The 14,355-nt window shown below is 45.5% G+C and overlaps 2 protein-coding genes across 2 annotated transcripts; one reads left to right on the forward strand and one right to left on the reverse strand.

The window, feature by feature from the left end:
- Positions 1 to 257: 257 nt before the first annotated feature.
- On the forward strand, positions 258 to 1,409 carry LOC119303210 (E3 ubiquitin-protein ligase EL5-like). The gene has a single exon (XM_037580311.1). The coding sequence runs from the start codon at positions 408 to 410 to the stop codon at positions 1,164 to 1,166; it is 759 nt and encodes a 252-aa protein (XP_037436208.1). The 5' UTR covers positions 258 to 407; the 3' UTR covers positions 1,167 to 1,409.
- A 3,156-nt stretch (positions 1,410 to 4,565) lies between these two features.
- LOC119303211 (kinesin-like protein KIN-7A) lies at positions 4,566 to 14,355 on the reverse strand. Its single transcript, XM_037580312.1, has 20 exons — positions 14,244 to 14,355; positions 14,050 to 14,166; positions 13,047 to 13,343; positions 12,867 to 12,956; positions 12,685 to 12,785; positions 12,478 to 12,591; positions 12,311 to 12,392; positions 12,168 to 12,235; positions 12,009 to 12,068; positions 11,791 to 11,915; positions 10,636 to 10,834; positions 10,426 to 10,557; positions 10,232 to 10,321; positions 9,262 to 10,149; positions 8,842 to 9,170; positions 7,954 to 8,294; positions 6,573 to 6,919; positions 6,326 to 6,503; positions 5,847 to 6,149; positions 4,566 to 4,630 (listed from the first exon to the last, which is right to left on the reverse strand). Exons 3-20 carry the CDS (start codon positions 13,285 to 13,287, stop codon positions 4,566 to 4,568), a joined length of 3,753 nt encoding a protein of 1,250 aa, XP_037436209.1. The 5' UTR covers positions 13,288 to 13,343; positions 14,050 to 14,166; positions 14,244 to 14,355.

The raw sequence follows: 14,355 nt of genomic DNA on the forward strand, positions 1-14,355 counted from the left end.
GCTGTCCGGAGACCCACTAATCCAGGACTCCCTCAGGCACCCTGCTAAAAAGGTTATAGCAGGCTATAGCGGAGATATAGCCGGCTATTTAAAACTGTGATATATATTCATCAAAAGCTTACATTTCTCTGTTAAAATACTATATAAATAAATAAAAGGCTCACATTTTCTATATAGTTTCTTTATATAAAAAGGCTCACAGAGGAGCGCGGCGACTATGTGCTAGTAGTATAACACCCCTCGCCTGTTCGGCCCAAATCCACTTCTCAGACACACACACACACACACACACACAAATCTCTTGCAAGCAAACCCCCCCAATTCCCAGCCGAGAACGCACGGCTGGGGAAGAGAGGGTCGTCGGGAGGAGCAGAAGAAGGCGCGATTTGGGGGGCGAGGACGGATCGATGTCGGTGACGGGGACATCCGTGGCGGCGGCGGCGACCATGCTGGCCGCGGCGGCCGCCATCTTCATCACCTTCGTCGTCTGCTTCTACCTCTTCCTCTGCGCCAAGCGCTACCGGGGCGCCGCGCCCGCAATCGGCGGCGGCGGGGGAGCGGACGGCAGGGGCCGGGGGCCGCGGTTCGTCTTCGGGGGGCCCTGCCACGGGCGGGGCCTGGACGAGACGGCCATCGTGGCGCTGCCGCGCAGGGAGGTCGCCCAGGGGGACCCCGCGGCCGACTGCGCCGTCTGCATCACGGAGCTCGCCGCCGGGGAGGCCGCGCGCCTGCTGCCGCGGTGCGGCCACTCGTTCCACGTCGAGTGCGTCGACATGTGGCTCCGCTCGCACTCCACCTGCCCGGTCTGCCGGTGCGCGGTCGCCGACGAGGCGCCCACCGTGCAGCCCCCCGAGGCCGATCCTGAGTCGCCCATCTTCCCCACCAACGTGCTCTTCTTCGGCTCCCAGGACGCCGTGGCAACCGGCGGCACGCCGCGGCAGCCGGTGCCGCCGCAGCCTTCCCAGGGCCCGATCGCCGGCGTCGCGGCCGTGGTCGAGGCGGCCAGAGTGGCGGCCCTCCGGCGGCTGCTCGGCTGCGGCGGCGGGACGTCCCCGCCCCCGCCACCACCGCCGCCGCAGGCAGGCCGCGACCTGGAGATGGGCCCCGCGCAGGCCGGCGGCGAGAGCAGCACGCCGCGGCCGGCGAAACCGCAGCCAGGTTCTTGATGCCTCCTCCGCCCGCCGCTCTTTCCCCTCCGCATCTCCTTGAGCCATTTTGAGGCCACCAAAAAGGAAGCAAATTGTACATATTTCCTACAGTGTATGATAGTACGATTGAGGAACTGTATAATCCTGTGAACAAGATCTATGGAATGGATGGACACATCTCGGCGATTTCATGCCGCCAAATCCATGAGATCTGAGTGCTGTGCGGCACCGAGAAGAAGCACTGTTACTGTTAGTTTTGCAGATAATACTTACATTTTACCATGCAGTAATACTACTAGCAGCGCTTTCTGAATTCTGATGATGATGGCTGTCCATGTCGAGCAGTAGCCGAGTGTACTGTGGAGGCACATGCGCTCATATGGGACATGTAGGCAGATGTTGACTAGAGAAGCAGCTGGATCATGACGACGACGACAACAGCAACAAATATCCGAGTAGACCGTATTTCGTACGTATTTTGTTTTGTTGAGCTGGAGTACACCGTACTTGGCCTCGCTTCCCAGCTACTCCGTCTCAGCAACAGGCCAAGCGATACCGACTCATTTGAAAATTGAACTGACCTAATTTTTTCGCCCCAATCAAATCATAAAAAGAATGAGGCCACATACAAAACAGCTGCCGGGTTTTACTTTTTGCAACCAGTCATTTTTTCAGCTCTTCCTCTGCCTCCTTGATTGTCCTCAAATTTAACCCAAATCCGTGCTTTCCTGCTTCAAGTCCCGTTCGCAATTCAGAGTGTATTTCGATCGTAGAGGAAATGGCGCAGACTCTGCTCATTTACATAGCTGGAGGAGATTCTTGCGTTCTCTCTCTATCGGGTCCGTCCTGAACAAGGGGAATTTGACCGCCTTGCATCCTCGCTTGCGCACACCCCAGGTCCATAGCTTATCCATCGTTACTGGTGATCCTCATCCATCCTATCTAAAGGATTTAAAAGACATTACAGAATTAGAATTTACTCTTCCGTTCTAAATTACTTATCATAGAAATGAATATATCTAGAACTAAAATACATCTAGATACATCTATACCTACAACAAGTAATTCGGAACGGAGGGAATATTTGGTTTAGCCAAAGCTTAGCTCAGGACCTCACTACTCATCATATTTGGTCTGTTATTGCTATCGCACATAATTTCAAAAGTCATAATGATATTAGTGAAGAATGTCTTCTGTTATTGCTATCGCACATAATTTCAAAAGTCATAATGATATTAGTGAAGAATGTCTTCAGCAGAGTTCTCCCAGCAAACGATCAACCTTAAAAACTACTCTCTCTGTCTCATAATATAAGAACGTTTTTGACATTAGTGTAGTGATAAAAATGTTCTTATATTATGGGACGGAGGAAGTACTATTTTCAACCAGATTCTAAAAACTATTTTTGAAGAATCTGTTTAGCGCATATCGTTATTCCCATCTAAGTGACTTAATCAAACTAGAAAGAAAATAAAAAAGACAAAAAAAATGTCTGTGCAAATCTTATCTAAAAATCAATGACATATGACTTAAATGTGTAATCATACTTAGATATACTTTAGTAAAACTGATTTTGGATACATAAAAAATACCAAACATCTTATATTAACGGAAACATCAACGCCCACACGTGTGGCGGTTTTACAACTCGTCCACACGCATGGATTATCGTCCAGTGCAGTTTGCACGAATTTTGACATATTGAGGCAGAATTTGCATGCCGCGTAGGATGGGCTTGATGTGTGGGTGTTGGAGAGTTTTCCCACACGGTCGCACCACGCTGTTTGCCAGCTGCGCTGTGTGGGTGAACTAGTTTCTGCCCACACAGCCACCACCTAGTTCATGCGCGTGTAGGCGAACTGCTTTTTTCGCCCACACGACACTCCTACGTTGTGGATGGCAATTGCAGTTACGCGAACGTAGCAACTAGGTAAACACACATGGCAAATGTGATTCTTTGCTAGACGGCAACTGCAGTTGCGCGTACGTGGCAACCAGATAAACACACATGGCATCTGTGATTAACCATACATGGCAATTATGGTTGGGCCACACGTGACAACTAGGTAAACACACATGGCAACTAGGTAAATACACATGGCAACTACTGTCTGACCATATGTGGCAAGTAGTTAATCACACACGGCAACTACGGTTTAATTACATGCGACAACTACCATAAATTAGACATGGCAAATATAGTTAACCAAAACAGACAGAGTTGTCATACTTTTACAACTACACTTGCCATCCCGGATAACTACATCTGTCAACCAGGATGACAACTAAATCATCATCTCGCGGGTACCTAACGTAGCTGCGCCAGAACATGTGAGCATTTTTGCTTCATGCCACACGCGCGGGGTGAGATAAGTAAACTTGTTGGGCTTGTGGCACGAAATAGCCGCGCACACACGTGTGGATAATTCTAATGTCCGCCCACACACAGCCCGCGTAGGCTGCCTCCTGCTCACATCACACATGATATGTGGATGCATATCGAATATACCACACGTGTGGCAACTATCGCCGTCCTATATTAAGGGACAGATGAGTAGCAAATCCATATGAGAATTAGAATGTTTGTTCATAACACGAGACATTTTTCCGACCATGTTGGAAACTGAACCGTCTTATGTGAACATACCTAGGAACTTTCGGCGACCAAAAGACCCCAAATTTTCTAGCAGGGGAAAAGACGAGACTTTCCAACAAAAAGAGGAAGAAGAAATATGGTTCCACCATATTCAAAGTTAGTGCTTCGGTCATCTCAACAAAACAAACTAAAGGGTTAGTGCTATGGTGGGCAACGACCGAATACGATTATAGCAGGTAGTGTCCCATGATTAGCCAGAGCACGAACCCCCCCAAAAAAAGTGGTGGGTGGGCAAACAGCGGACCCAGAGGGAGGGGAGGTCCGGTCCGGTCTGGTCTCCGGCGCTACGGATAGGCATGGGCGTGCGTGTCGTCCTCATCGCCATGATCGCAACGCTACAAAGGCATCATCGTCCAGCATGATACTGGTACTAATCAATATGCATGGCCTACGCAGCAGCAAATGGGCATCACCATCCGTTGACGGTTCGAGCCCCCTCTCCTCTTCTCTCCTCTCCTCTTCTCTGGATAATTGGATTACCGTTTCCTTTTTTTTTTGAAAAGGGGGACTTCCTCGGTCTCTGCATCGGAAAGATGCATACGACCACCTTTATTAAAAAAGCAAATAGGTTCGACACAAGTCTACAAGTCTCACAAAAAGCCGCTCACAGAGCGCTGAAGAAGCAAAACAAATGCCACAGCCGGCCGGCAAGAGAAAGATAGAAAAACTAATTGCCTATCCTATTACATGACCGCCATCCAAACCGGCTGAAGATATCCCGTGCGACCATCTTCCATCGGATAGATCCAGTAACCAAACGCTCACTGGCCTCCGTCGGAGTGAGTAATGACCACATACGGATCAATGCAATGGCTCAGAATATAACCTGCAAAAAAATGTGTTGGATGTTCTGTTAAAGACTAAATCATTTCTGCAATTCCACATAGCCCATAATAACGCACATACTCCAACACGGATGTGTCTCGTTGTATGGGGCTCAATCCCATCCAACCACGTTCCAAATAACGTATTAATATTCTGTGGAGGAGTAATATTAAAGGCTATTGTCACTGACTGCCATAATTTTTTTGCCATAGGACAATCGAGAAAGAGGTGTTTAATAGTTTCATCTGTATCACAAAAGCTACACCGACTAGATCCATTTCAGTTGCGTTTAATCAAGTTGTTCTTAGTTAAAATGACTTGTTTATGCACAAACCACATGAACACTTTAACTCTCAAAGGGACTTTGACTTGCCATACATGTTTCGACTTTGGAATAGAACTAGAGTTAATGATATCCACGTACATAGATTTAACTGTGAAAACTCCATTCGTCGTAAGCTTCCAACATAACCGATCTGGGCGCTGAGAAATTTGAACCTCCATCAGTCTTCTCACAAAATGGAGCCAAACTTCCCAACGGTTACCGGCTAAAGCTCTCCTGAAGCTTATATTAAGAGGCGTGGACTGACACACCGTCCGAACGGTCGCATCTCTTCGTTGAACAATACGATAGAGAGAAGGATACTGAACCGCCAATGGCGTATCCCCTAGCCAGGTATCCTCCCAGAACCTTGTAGACGTACCTTTACCGATAACCACCTTGGTCCGGTTAAAGAATAGCGACTTAACTCGCATCAGGCCTTTCCAAAAAGGCGAATCCGTCAGCCTCACCGTTACCTGGGATAAGGTCTTGGAATGAAGGTACTTATTACGCAGAATCTGGGCCCAAGTGGCGTCGGTCTCTCGCGAGAGCTTATATAGCCATTTATTGAGGAGACATTTGTTCTTAACCTCCAGATTTTCGATCCCTAGACCCCCTTGGTCCTTAGGTCGACAAATAATGTTCCATTTAGCTAATCTATACTTTCTCTTCAACTCATCGCTTTGCCAGAAGAAACGAGATCGATAGAAATCGAGTCTTTTCCAAACACCCACTGGTACTTCGAAAAAAGACAAAAGGAACATGGGCATACTAGTGAGCACCGAGTTAATAAGAACTAACCGGCCTCCATATGACATCAGTTTGCCTTTCCAACATCCCAATTTCTTCTCAAAACGATCCTCAATGCACTTTAATTCGCTATTTGTTAGCTTACGGTGGTGAATGGGTATATCTAAATACGTAAAAGGTAATGCCCCCAATTCACACCCGAACAGTTGCTTATATGCCTCTTGTTCTTCCTTGGCTCTACCAAAGCAGAACAATTCATTCTTGTGGAAATTAATTTTCAGACCAGACAACTGTTCGAACAAGCATAACACCAACTTCATGTTTCTCGCCTTCGCCAAGTCATGCTCCATAAAGATGATAGTATCATCAGCGTACTGTAGGACAGATACACCTCCATCCATTAGATGAGGTACCAGGCTACCTACTTGTCTTGCATCCTTAGCCCTCCCTATTAGAATTGTCAACATGTCAGCTACAATGTTGAACAAAATAGGTGACATTGGATCTCCTTGTCTCAGGCCCTTATGTGTTTGGAAATAACGACCTATGTCATCATTCATTTTGATTCCAACACTCCTTGTTGCGTAAAAGATTCTATCTGACGACGCCAAGCGGGATCAAAACCTTTCATCCTCAACGCCTGTTGAAGGAATGGCCATTTGACTTTATCGTACACTTTTTCGAAATCCACTTTGAAAACCACCTCATCTAGTTTTTTCGTATGAATTTCATGGAGCGTTTCATGCAGGACCACCACCCCTTCAAGGATGTTCCTATCTGGCATGAAAGCAGTTTGGGAAGGCTGCACCACAGAATGCGTAATCTGTGTGAGTCTATTAGTCTCAACCTTGGTGAAGATTTTGAAACTTACATTCAGAAGAGAGATGGGCCTAAACTGCTCAATTCGGACCGCCTCTGTCTTCTTTGGCGACAAAGTAATAGTTCCAAAATTCAGACGAAACAATTGAAGCTGTCCAACGAATAAGTCGTGGAACATCGGAAGCAAATCTCCTTTAATAATATGCCAGCATCTCTTATAGAACTCCACCGGGAATCCATCCGGCCCTAGAGCAGAGTTACGCTTCATCTGAGCAATAGCTTCGAACACCTCTTTCTCGGAAAATGGGGCTGTTAAGATATCATTTTCATCTAAAGCCAACTGTGGGATATCCTCGTTCCGCGACTCATCAAGCGAGACGAAATTATCCTCCGGAGGCCCAAATAACTTCTTATAATACTCAGTGATGTAAACTTTTAAATTTTCCTGCCCTACAATTGTCCCTTCTTCTTATAATACTGTTTCCCTGCCTGGCTGCTTCGGTCTCATCCAGCGGCGAAATGATTCCTGTTTTCTTTTTCTCCCTCTCTCTCGCCTTCAATCCTCTACAGGATTCTGACAGCCTGTGCGAGGTGTGATTTTGTAGCGGCGACTGAGCTGCTATCTTATCTTGGTTGTATTTTTCTTTCTTAAGTGACAGACGCGCATAGTCAAGCATGTCTCTTTCTTTTGCCCATTCATCCCAGGAAAATATCCGCAAAATGGTGCTCTCTTAATCAAACGATATTTTAAGCTGCTGTCTTATCTTGGTTGGCTGTATTTCTCTTTTCTTAATAACTGATGACGAGCTTAGTCAAGCGTGTCTCTTTCTTTTGTTCATCGAAGAAATATGCACAGTGTCACCCTCTCAATCAGACGATATTTTAGGGTTTTTTTCAGCATCCAGAAGCTTTGCTGGTCGATGTATTGGGAAGAAGTGGAAAAGCAAACAAGCACAAGGGGTCCGGTGCCACAAAGTGGCACGGAAATAGCCTGGGATCCGGGCGGGCGGCAATGATCACTGCTAATTACAGGAAACAATGCTTGACAGTCCAGACCCCCTCCATCGAGAAGAGACGGGCAGGCAGAGGCAGTACCGGTCGCACAGCGGGCAGGCAGTATGTGATGGAGGTCCATGCCAATTTTATTTATTTTCGAGGCAAAAGGTCCATGCCAAATGCAGCGAGCGCAGCAGCTCGATGCGGCCCGGATGGGTTATGTTTGGCAGAACGAAGACAGATAGAGGTAGCCAAACGAATACTTTTGCATCACTTTTTATAACCTCTCCCGAAAATTCATCAATATCTACACCATCCTCCATCCATCCTTACTCGAACAAGAGCAGGCCATCATGTCCGGAGCATGGACACGACGAGATCTACGCCCGTTTCCCCTCACCGGCAATGGCCAGCCTGACGGAGCCGAGCTCGTCACCAGAGCTGAGCCCTCTCCGTGATCATGTTGGAAATGGGGTGCCAGCCCGCCGTCAGCCACGGCTTCTTGGTCGCCGGCGACGCGAAGTTGAGCTCGAACATCTCCTTGCTCACGTTGCCGCCCTCGCAGAAGCCCACCAGCCGGGCCACGATGTCGGCGCTCTCCTCGATGTGCGCCTCGTCGTCCGGGTCCGTCCACAGCTTGCTCGCCAGCTGCAGCTTCCGCTGCTTCGCCTCCAGGGGCACCCGCCACTTGATGAACAGCCGCTCCCGCTCCTCCTCCGTCATCTTGGACCCCATCCGCCTCGCCAGAAACTCCCGCTCGTTCCTCAGCGCCTTGATGCTGCAATTGTGCAAAAATGAACGAAAGCTGAGCCATTTGGAGCTAAATGGTTTGTGACATTCAGTGACGACTGATGAAACATTTTGACTTGGACTGATCGTGTTTACATCACAGACAAGGACGTGCATATTAACTCATGGCTAACTACAACTTAAAAAAAAGACTGATGCCTAACTAGCAGAGACGTATGAACATGACGACGAAATATGTTCATAATCAGAGAAAAGGTTGTGGTTGTTGAATGATGGTGAACTAGCACAGACGTATGAACATGACGAAATCTGTGCATAATCATAGAAAAGGTTGTGGTTGTTGAATAATGGCTAACTAGCACACAAATATGAACATGACGAAATATGTGCATAAATCATAGACAAGGTTATGGTTGTTGAATGATAGCTAACTGAAATGACTAAAGCTCATCGCAGTAGGGTTTCGACAACATCTCTCTTTTCTAGTACTATTCCACTCTACTTTCTTGCTTCTAGAGTTAACCAACATAATCTGTAAAACAGAAAGAAAAAAAGATGACAGGCAACATATTTACCTTGAGGCTCGAGAAACTGCATGCTCGTCACCAGGTGCAGCAGGGCTTGCATCACCGACCTCAGCCAAATGCTGCTCCAACCACAACAGTCTTCGGACTTCGACTTCGATGTATATCTGGTCTGCCGTGTCCCCCCTGAATAGCCGATAGAACTGGGTCCTGTGTATGATCGATACGTAACAGATATCCCAAAGCTGGATAATGTGCTGCATCTGCGCCTTAAATAATCTCTCCCATGACTCAGGACCGTCTTGTAGACATCCGGCATTCTCTTGTGGATCTTCTTCCATGTCATTTGGTTTGCCTTCATTAGATTCCAACTCCAAGACCTGTAAGAACATTTCAAGGCAACTATTTTAGCTGGAAAAACAAAATAACTCCAGAATGACCAACAAGTGAATTTGAACGCAAGACCAGGACCTGGCAGACAAGCAGCTGCTTTTGGTACTGAAGTTTCGCCACCCGCTCCTTCAGCTCTGTCACGTAATCCCTGATGTTCCTTACATTTTCTTCAGCAGCATTTTGGAACATCCTCTGCATCTTTTTCATGTTCACTGAGCCGGATCCCCTGTTGCGCGGCGCTTCATCACGCGACGATATATCTCCAGTGTCTTCACTCTTGGCGGGAGTAGCTTTTCCTGAATCCTCATGAGACGCAGTGTGACTGTCTGGAGCTCTGTTCTCAACTTCTGGCTCCAAAGTTCTGGTAGAAGAGTCAGGAGAGCAAGGTGCTCGTGCTAGATTTGGTCTGTTCAGGTTGCTCACGCCCAGTGGAAGAAGCATCCTCCTCTTCTTTTTTGACGCATTGGACTTTGTGGACGACTCATTACACTGCGTGCCAGCATTTGGAAGTGACATGACCAATTTGTCGATAGACCTCTGTACATTTTCTAGTTTCGCCTCAAGTTTAGCAATGTCACTGCCTTGCATATGCAGCCTGGTAATTTCATCTTTCAGATCAGACCCATTTCCTTCATCTGTAATCATCTCAACATCTCTGTTCTGAGATCTCACAGACTGCATCTCCCTGATTTCTGCCTGAAGTTTTGCAATAGTTTCCGCTGCATCTTGGTTGCCATGTTTGTGGCACTCAACCTCCTTGTGCAATACTTCAATAGCTCGGTTCGCTTCAACCTCAAGCTGTTGCTGTAGCTGCTCGAGCTTGCGAATTTCATGCTTTAGCATAAATGGAGCAGTCGATGATTGCCTGATTGAATTCCTTATCTTGACCATTCTACTAGGCTGTAGTGACCCAGAAAATGTGAGGCACTTTCGGGCCGTTTGTGGCGAGTCAAAGGAATTCCACCCCTAAAAAAATGATGGATTTGGAAAATATTTAGTTAACAGCAGAAGAAATACGTTCCTGATGGGAAAAAGGCAAAAATCTTACTTGCTTGTCACCCATCTTCTTTCGTAGTTCTTCGAGTTGTGAACGTGCATTATCTCGTTCTTTCCTGAGTTCTTCCATTTCTATTTCCATCTGCAAGGTTCACTCTATTATACTAGACCAATTGCAAAATTAAATACAGTGAATCCTCAAAAGGTAAAAGCAAGCATTTCATCCTTGCTCAGAGACCACCTTACCTGTTTAATTTTGCTGTCCTTCTCCATTATGAGGATCTCAGAAGGGGAGGCATGGTCGGCAGTCCTTTGTCCTGCTTGTAACCTAGCAACTTCCATTTGAAGCTGCTTCACAAGTTGCTTGTCAGATACAACCTGTATGGACAATGAAATGGTAAGTTGGTTTCAACAACCAAAAGGTGTGACAAAGAACCTCATAGTCACAGCTCTTACCACATTAACTTTTGCAGTATTTGTGACCTCCTTGGCACAGGTTGCAAAGAATAAAGTATTTCTAGATTGTTCTACGTATGTCAGGGCTGGGCTCATGGTACAGATAATGGCTGTTCTTGCATTCCCACCCAAAGAAAGTTGCAAAATACGTGTGAGCTTCGAATCCCGATATGGTATGTGTCCACTTCTTTTCTCCGAGCTGCAATCCAAATTTATATTTAAGAATCCTCAAATAAATAATAATTGGTCTGTTTGAAGTTCCGACAAGGATGAAAACTCTTTTCCTCAGACATAGCTGTTAAAATTAAGAAACCTATGCAGATGCTAACTGCTAGTCCACATAACCTTTCTAATTATAAGCATTGCTGAAGGGGTGCACAGTTTCTGAAACTCAGGTATAATTTGTAGCATCTTTAAGTACTAATTATCTGCATCAATGATAGTTTATGCAAATTTGTAGCATCTTTTAGATATTTGTCAGGTTCATTAGAAAAACATGTGGAGGAGCAAACTGAACTTAATGCAGTAACCATATCATTTTAGTGGTTATCTAAGTATTTACCATGGTTCATGCTGCTAACCTGTGAGGTATTCTAATTAAATGTACAATGAGAACCAAAAATTGTAGGTAACATAAATGAATTGATTTGAATGAAATAACCATCCAGTAATAGTTTAATATGATGAGTTTTATCACCCTGCAATATGATAAAACTACTGTTTATTAGTCATCAATAGTTTGAACTTTCAGTCATTTAGCCAACAGACCCGAGAATCTATTACTATGAGATGTTTAACAAAAGAGAAAATTTTCATATACACAAAATGACTCGCTCAAAATTGTTGGAATTGGACTAACTAGGTGCATAATAACATCTTTCACTTCATAAAATGCCTTTGTAAAAATATGTTCATCTGATGCATTTCATTTACACTTCAGTTGAGCACTTCTGTATGAAATTCATTAGTAGCTAAGTTGCCACACTAACTTGAGAGATTGTTACATATCCAACAAATAGCTAGAGTTAAGACTAAAGAAACAGTGCATCTAAGTAATTTGGGAACTAGTTTTCAAATGAATGCAGGGAAAAAGCTATTAAAGCCATGTGGACCAAATTTCCTATGTAGAAGTGCCTTTACAAAAAAAAATCAGACCTTAGCTTCCGGATGACTTTAGTCAAAGTCAACAAACTGCGATTTATGTGGGATCCTTCTTTCAATCTTGCACCAATTGCTTGTGTTTGTGCAGCCCGTTCGCTTCCAGCAAGGTCAACAAAGTTCTACAAACAAAGCAAAAACCAAATCGTTACGACCATGGACAACGAAAATCGTCATACCACATGCCAAAACTAAAAGTAGGACAGTATGCTTACTAGACTGGCAACAAAAGATTTGACACAGCCTGATACCTCACGGAGCCTACTCTCCACTGTCTGCATAGAGATATATACACAAAAGAAACATTACTTCTTTGCTCAATACATTTTCCTTTGAAAGGTTTAATGTAAACAGGAAATGTTTTTCTCATATACCAGCTTAATGATTTGGTGGGAGCGTGAGCTAGCATCGTTTAGTGCAGTCTCCCCAACTTGTCTTTGTTCTGCAGTTATTTGGTAGATCAGTAACAAAATATCACATAATTAACAGTACATATTTCTTCACAAATAGTAATAACCTTCACAAATGCTGATTAGATGCCTCAGATGTTCTTTGTCCTTGGCAACTTGTTCATCCAACTTATCCACAATGGGTCCTTTCTGTGAAACCAAAATATGTTTTTACAAGATCATTACATCATGAAGGGGAATTTCTTAAGGACAGTGTATTGTTGAGCCAACAAACCTCAGGATCGTCTAACAGCCGAAGGGAACCAGAGCCAGGTTTTAAAAGATCCTTCACATCCTCATTGTAGATTTCCATAGCAGATATCTTGATAGTAAATTCCCTCTCAGGAGTCTAAGCAATAGACAAAAGCCAGAAATGGTTATGTCTTACAAACATGTAGCAGACTTTACAGACTTGTTGTTTCAGAAGATGCACAAAACTCACATTTTCTATGTGCCTGTATAAATCACTAACAGCACTCTCTGTCACGCCTCTCATGGTAAATGTCTTGCCACTGCTAGTCTGACCATAGGCAAAAATAGTGGCTGCAAAACAAAGATAAGAAAAAGGTCATTGGCAAATGAGCATTCTACTAGCACCAGTCTTGAAAGTAAGCACTAATCTACCATTAATGCCTGTCAATGCAGACATGGCAACATCCTTAGCTCCATCTTCATAAACCAGACCCGTCTGACAACTCTGCCCAAACACCTTATCTGCAAGGGGTACATAGGCATTAATTAGTCAAAGAAGATCACTTCTTTGATGACAACAGAATTGATTGATTTGATCTCTGGACATAGTACCAAAAGTGTAAGAGGTGGGTGCAGCCCGGTCCTGTGGGGGGGCCTTGTATAGAATTGTCTGGCTATCAGCACATTCCCACACAACCTGATCCTTCATGGCCAGCTCCTTCTTGCTCAATGGTCGCACCCTAACCGTGACAAATATTTTCTCCTCCTTGGACTTGGAGCTACCACCAGGGGTAAGGGTTGGTGCACGCTCAATCTTTGACATAGGGGTGCTTGGTGGCCTTGATGCAGCCATGTCTTTTAGTTCTTGTTGGTGTACAAAGTCCTACGATCTGAACTGCAGCCAGAAGGCTGGGAAACAAGAAGTCAGCCTTAACTATTACGGAAAGGGACAGTGGCAATTGTCAGGTTCAATTTTCTAAAGAGTAATACGGATATAAAATGAAGTAAGAGCCTCATCATCAGCCATCAAAAACACTAATACTGAGAAAGTGAGAATGTGGGAAACAATTTCAAAGAATGCAGGATATGTTGCTACTATGATCTGCACAGTTAGGTGCCTCCGGTTGCTGATCAATGCAATAAACAGTCATTAAGTTCTAACAACAGAAATAAATAAGTCGTATCAGTTAGGTGCCTCTGGTTGCTGATCAATCCAATAAACAGTCATTAAGTTCCAACGACAGAAATAAATAAGCGTATCAGATTTTACTTCACCATTTATGACTATTATTACACAGCTATCAGGCCAGCAACGGTCCCAAATTTCGAATCATCAATCTCTGCATTTCCTCTAGCTGATTAAATGGCCCTCTAATACAGCTTCCACTGAACAATACGAGCACAAATCCGGATGTTAACTAATTTCCTGATAGGCATGTGGTAGCTGCATTCGCGCGGGTCAGGATCAGATGCCACAGTTTCCTATTCCAAACTACCGTAAGCACGCCCCAAAAATAAAAGGAATCATCATCGACACCGGCCGAACTCTCGTAAAGCCAAATGCATCTCAAACGCTAGTAAGTGGGTTACCCGAGAGCCCAGCGCAATCGCTTACCTAAACCGGGCTGGCGAGCGGGGATACTCGGCCGAAGCCCTCAATTCCTCCGGAAACAGAAGCTGCTATCAGTCAACAGTCCGCGCCGCGCAGGCAGCAAGCAAAATCCGGAACAGACTGGAGACAGGGAAGGGTGAGGGTCAGCGTAAACGAAACTGCAGGAGCAATCCAGGCGGGGGGTTAGGGTTCGTCACCAGCGACTGAAATCGGGCCAATCTCGGAGGGATCTCCGCGCCCGCGCGCGCCGGTCGCTGCCCGGCGAGCGAAGCGGGGGAGGAAAGCGCCGGCCGCGGGCGGAATCCCTCG

Source organism: Triticum dicoccoides, chromosome 5A (genome assembly GCF_002162155.2).
Source record: "Triticum dicoccoides isolate Atlit2015 ecotype Zavitan chromosome 5A, WEW_v2.0, whole genome shotgun sequence".
NCBI lineage: Eukaryota > Viridiplantae > Streptophyta > Magnoliopsida > Poales > Poaceae > Triticum > Triticum dicoccoides.

Excerpts from the sequence above, each read along its gene's own strand:
- LOC119303210 (XM_037580311.1), top strand. The coding sequence starts at position 408 with ATGTCGGTGACGGGGACATCCGTGGCGGCGGCGGCGACCATGCTGGCC.
- LOC119303211 (XM_037580312.1), bottom strand. The coding sequence starts at position 13,287 with ATGGCTGCATCAAGGCCACCAAGCACCCCTATGTCAAAGATTGAGCGT. Across the intron at positions 6,920-7,953 it reads CACGGAGAGGGCTCAGCTCT|GGCCTCCGGAGGATAATTTC; the intron begins GGTGACGAGCTC and ends AGAAGTTATTTG. Across the intron at positions 6,150-6,325 it reads ACAGGCGTTGAGGATGAAAG|GGAGGGCTAAGGATGCAAGA; the intron begins GTTTTGATCCCG and ends CAATTCTAATAG.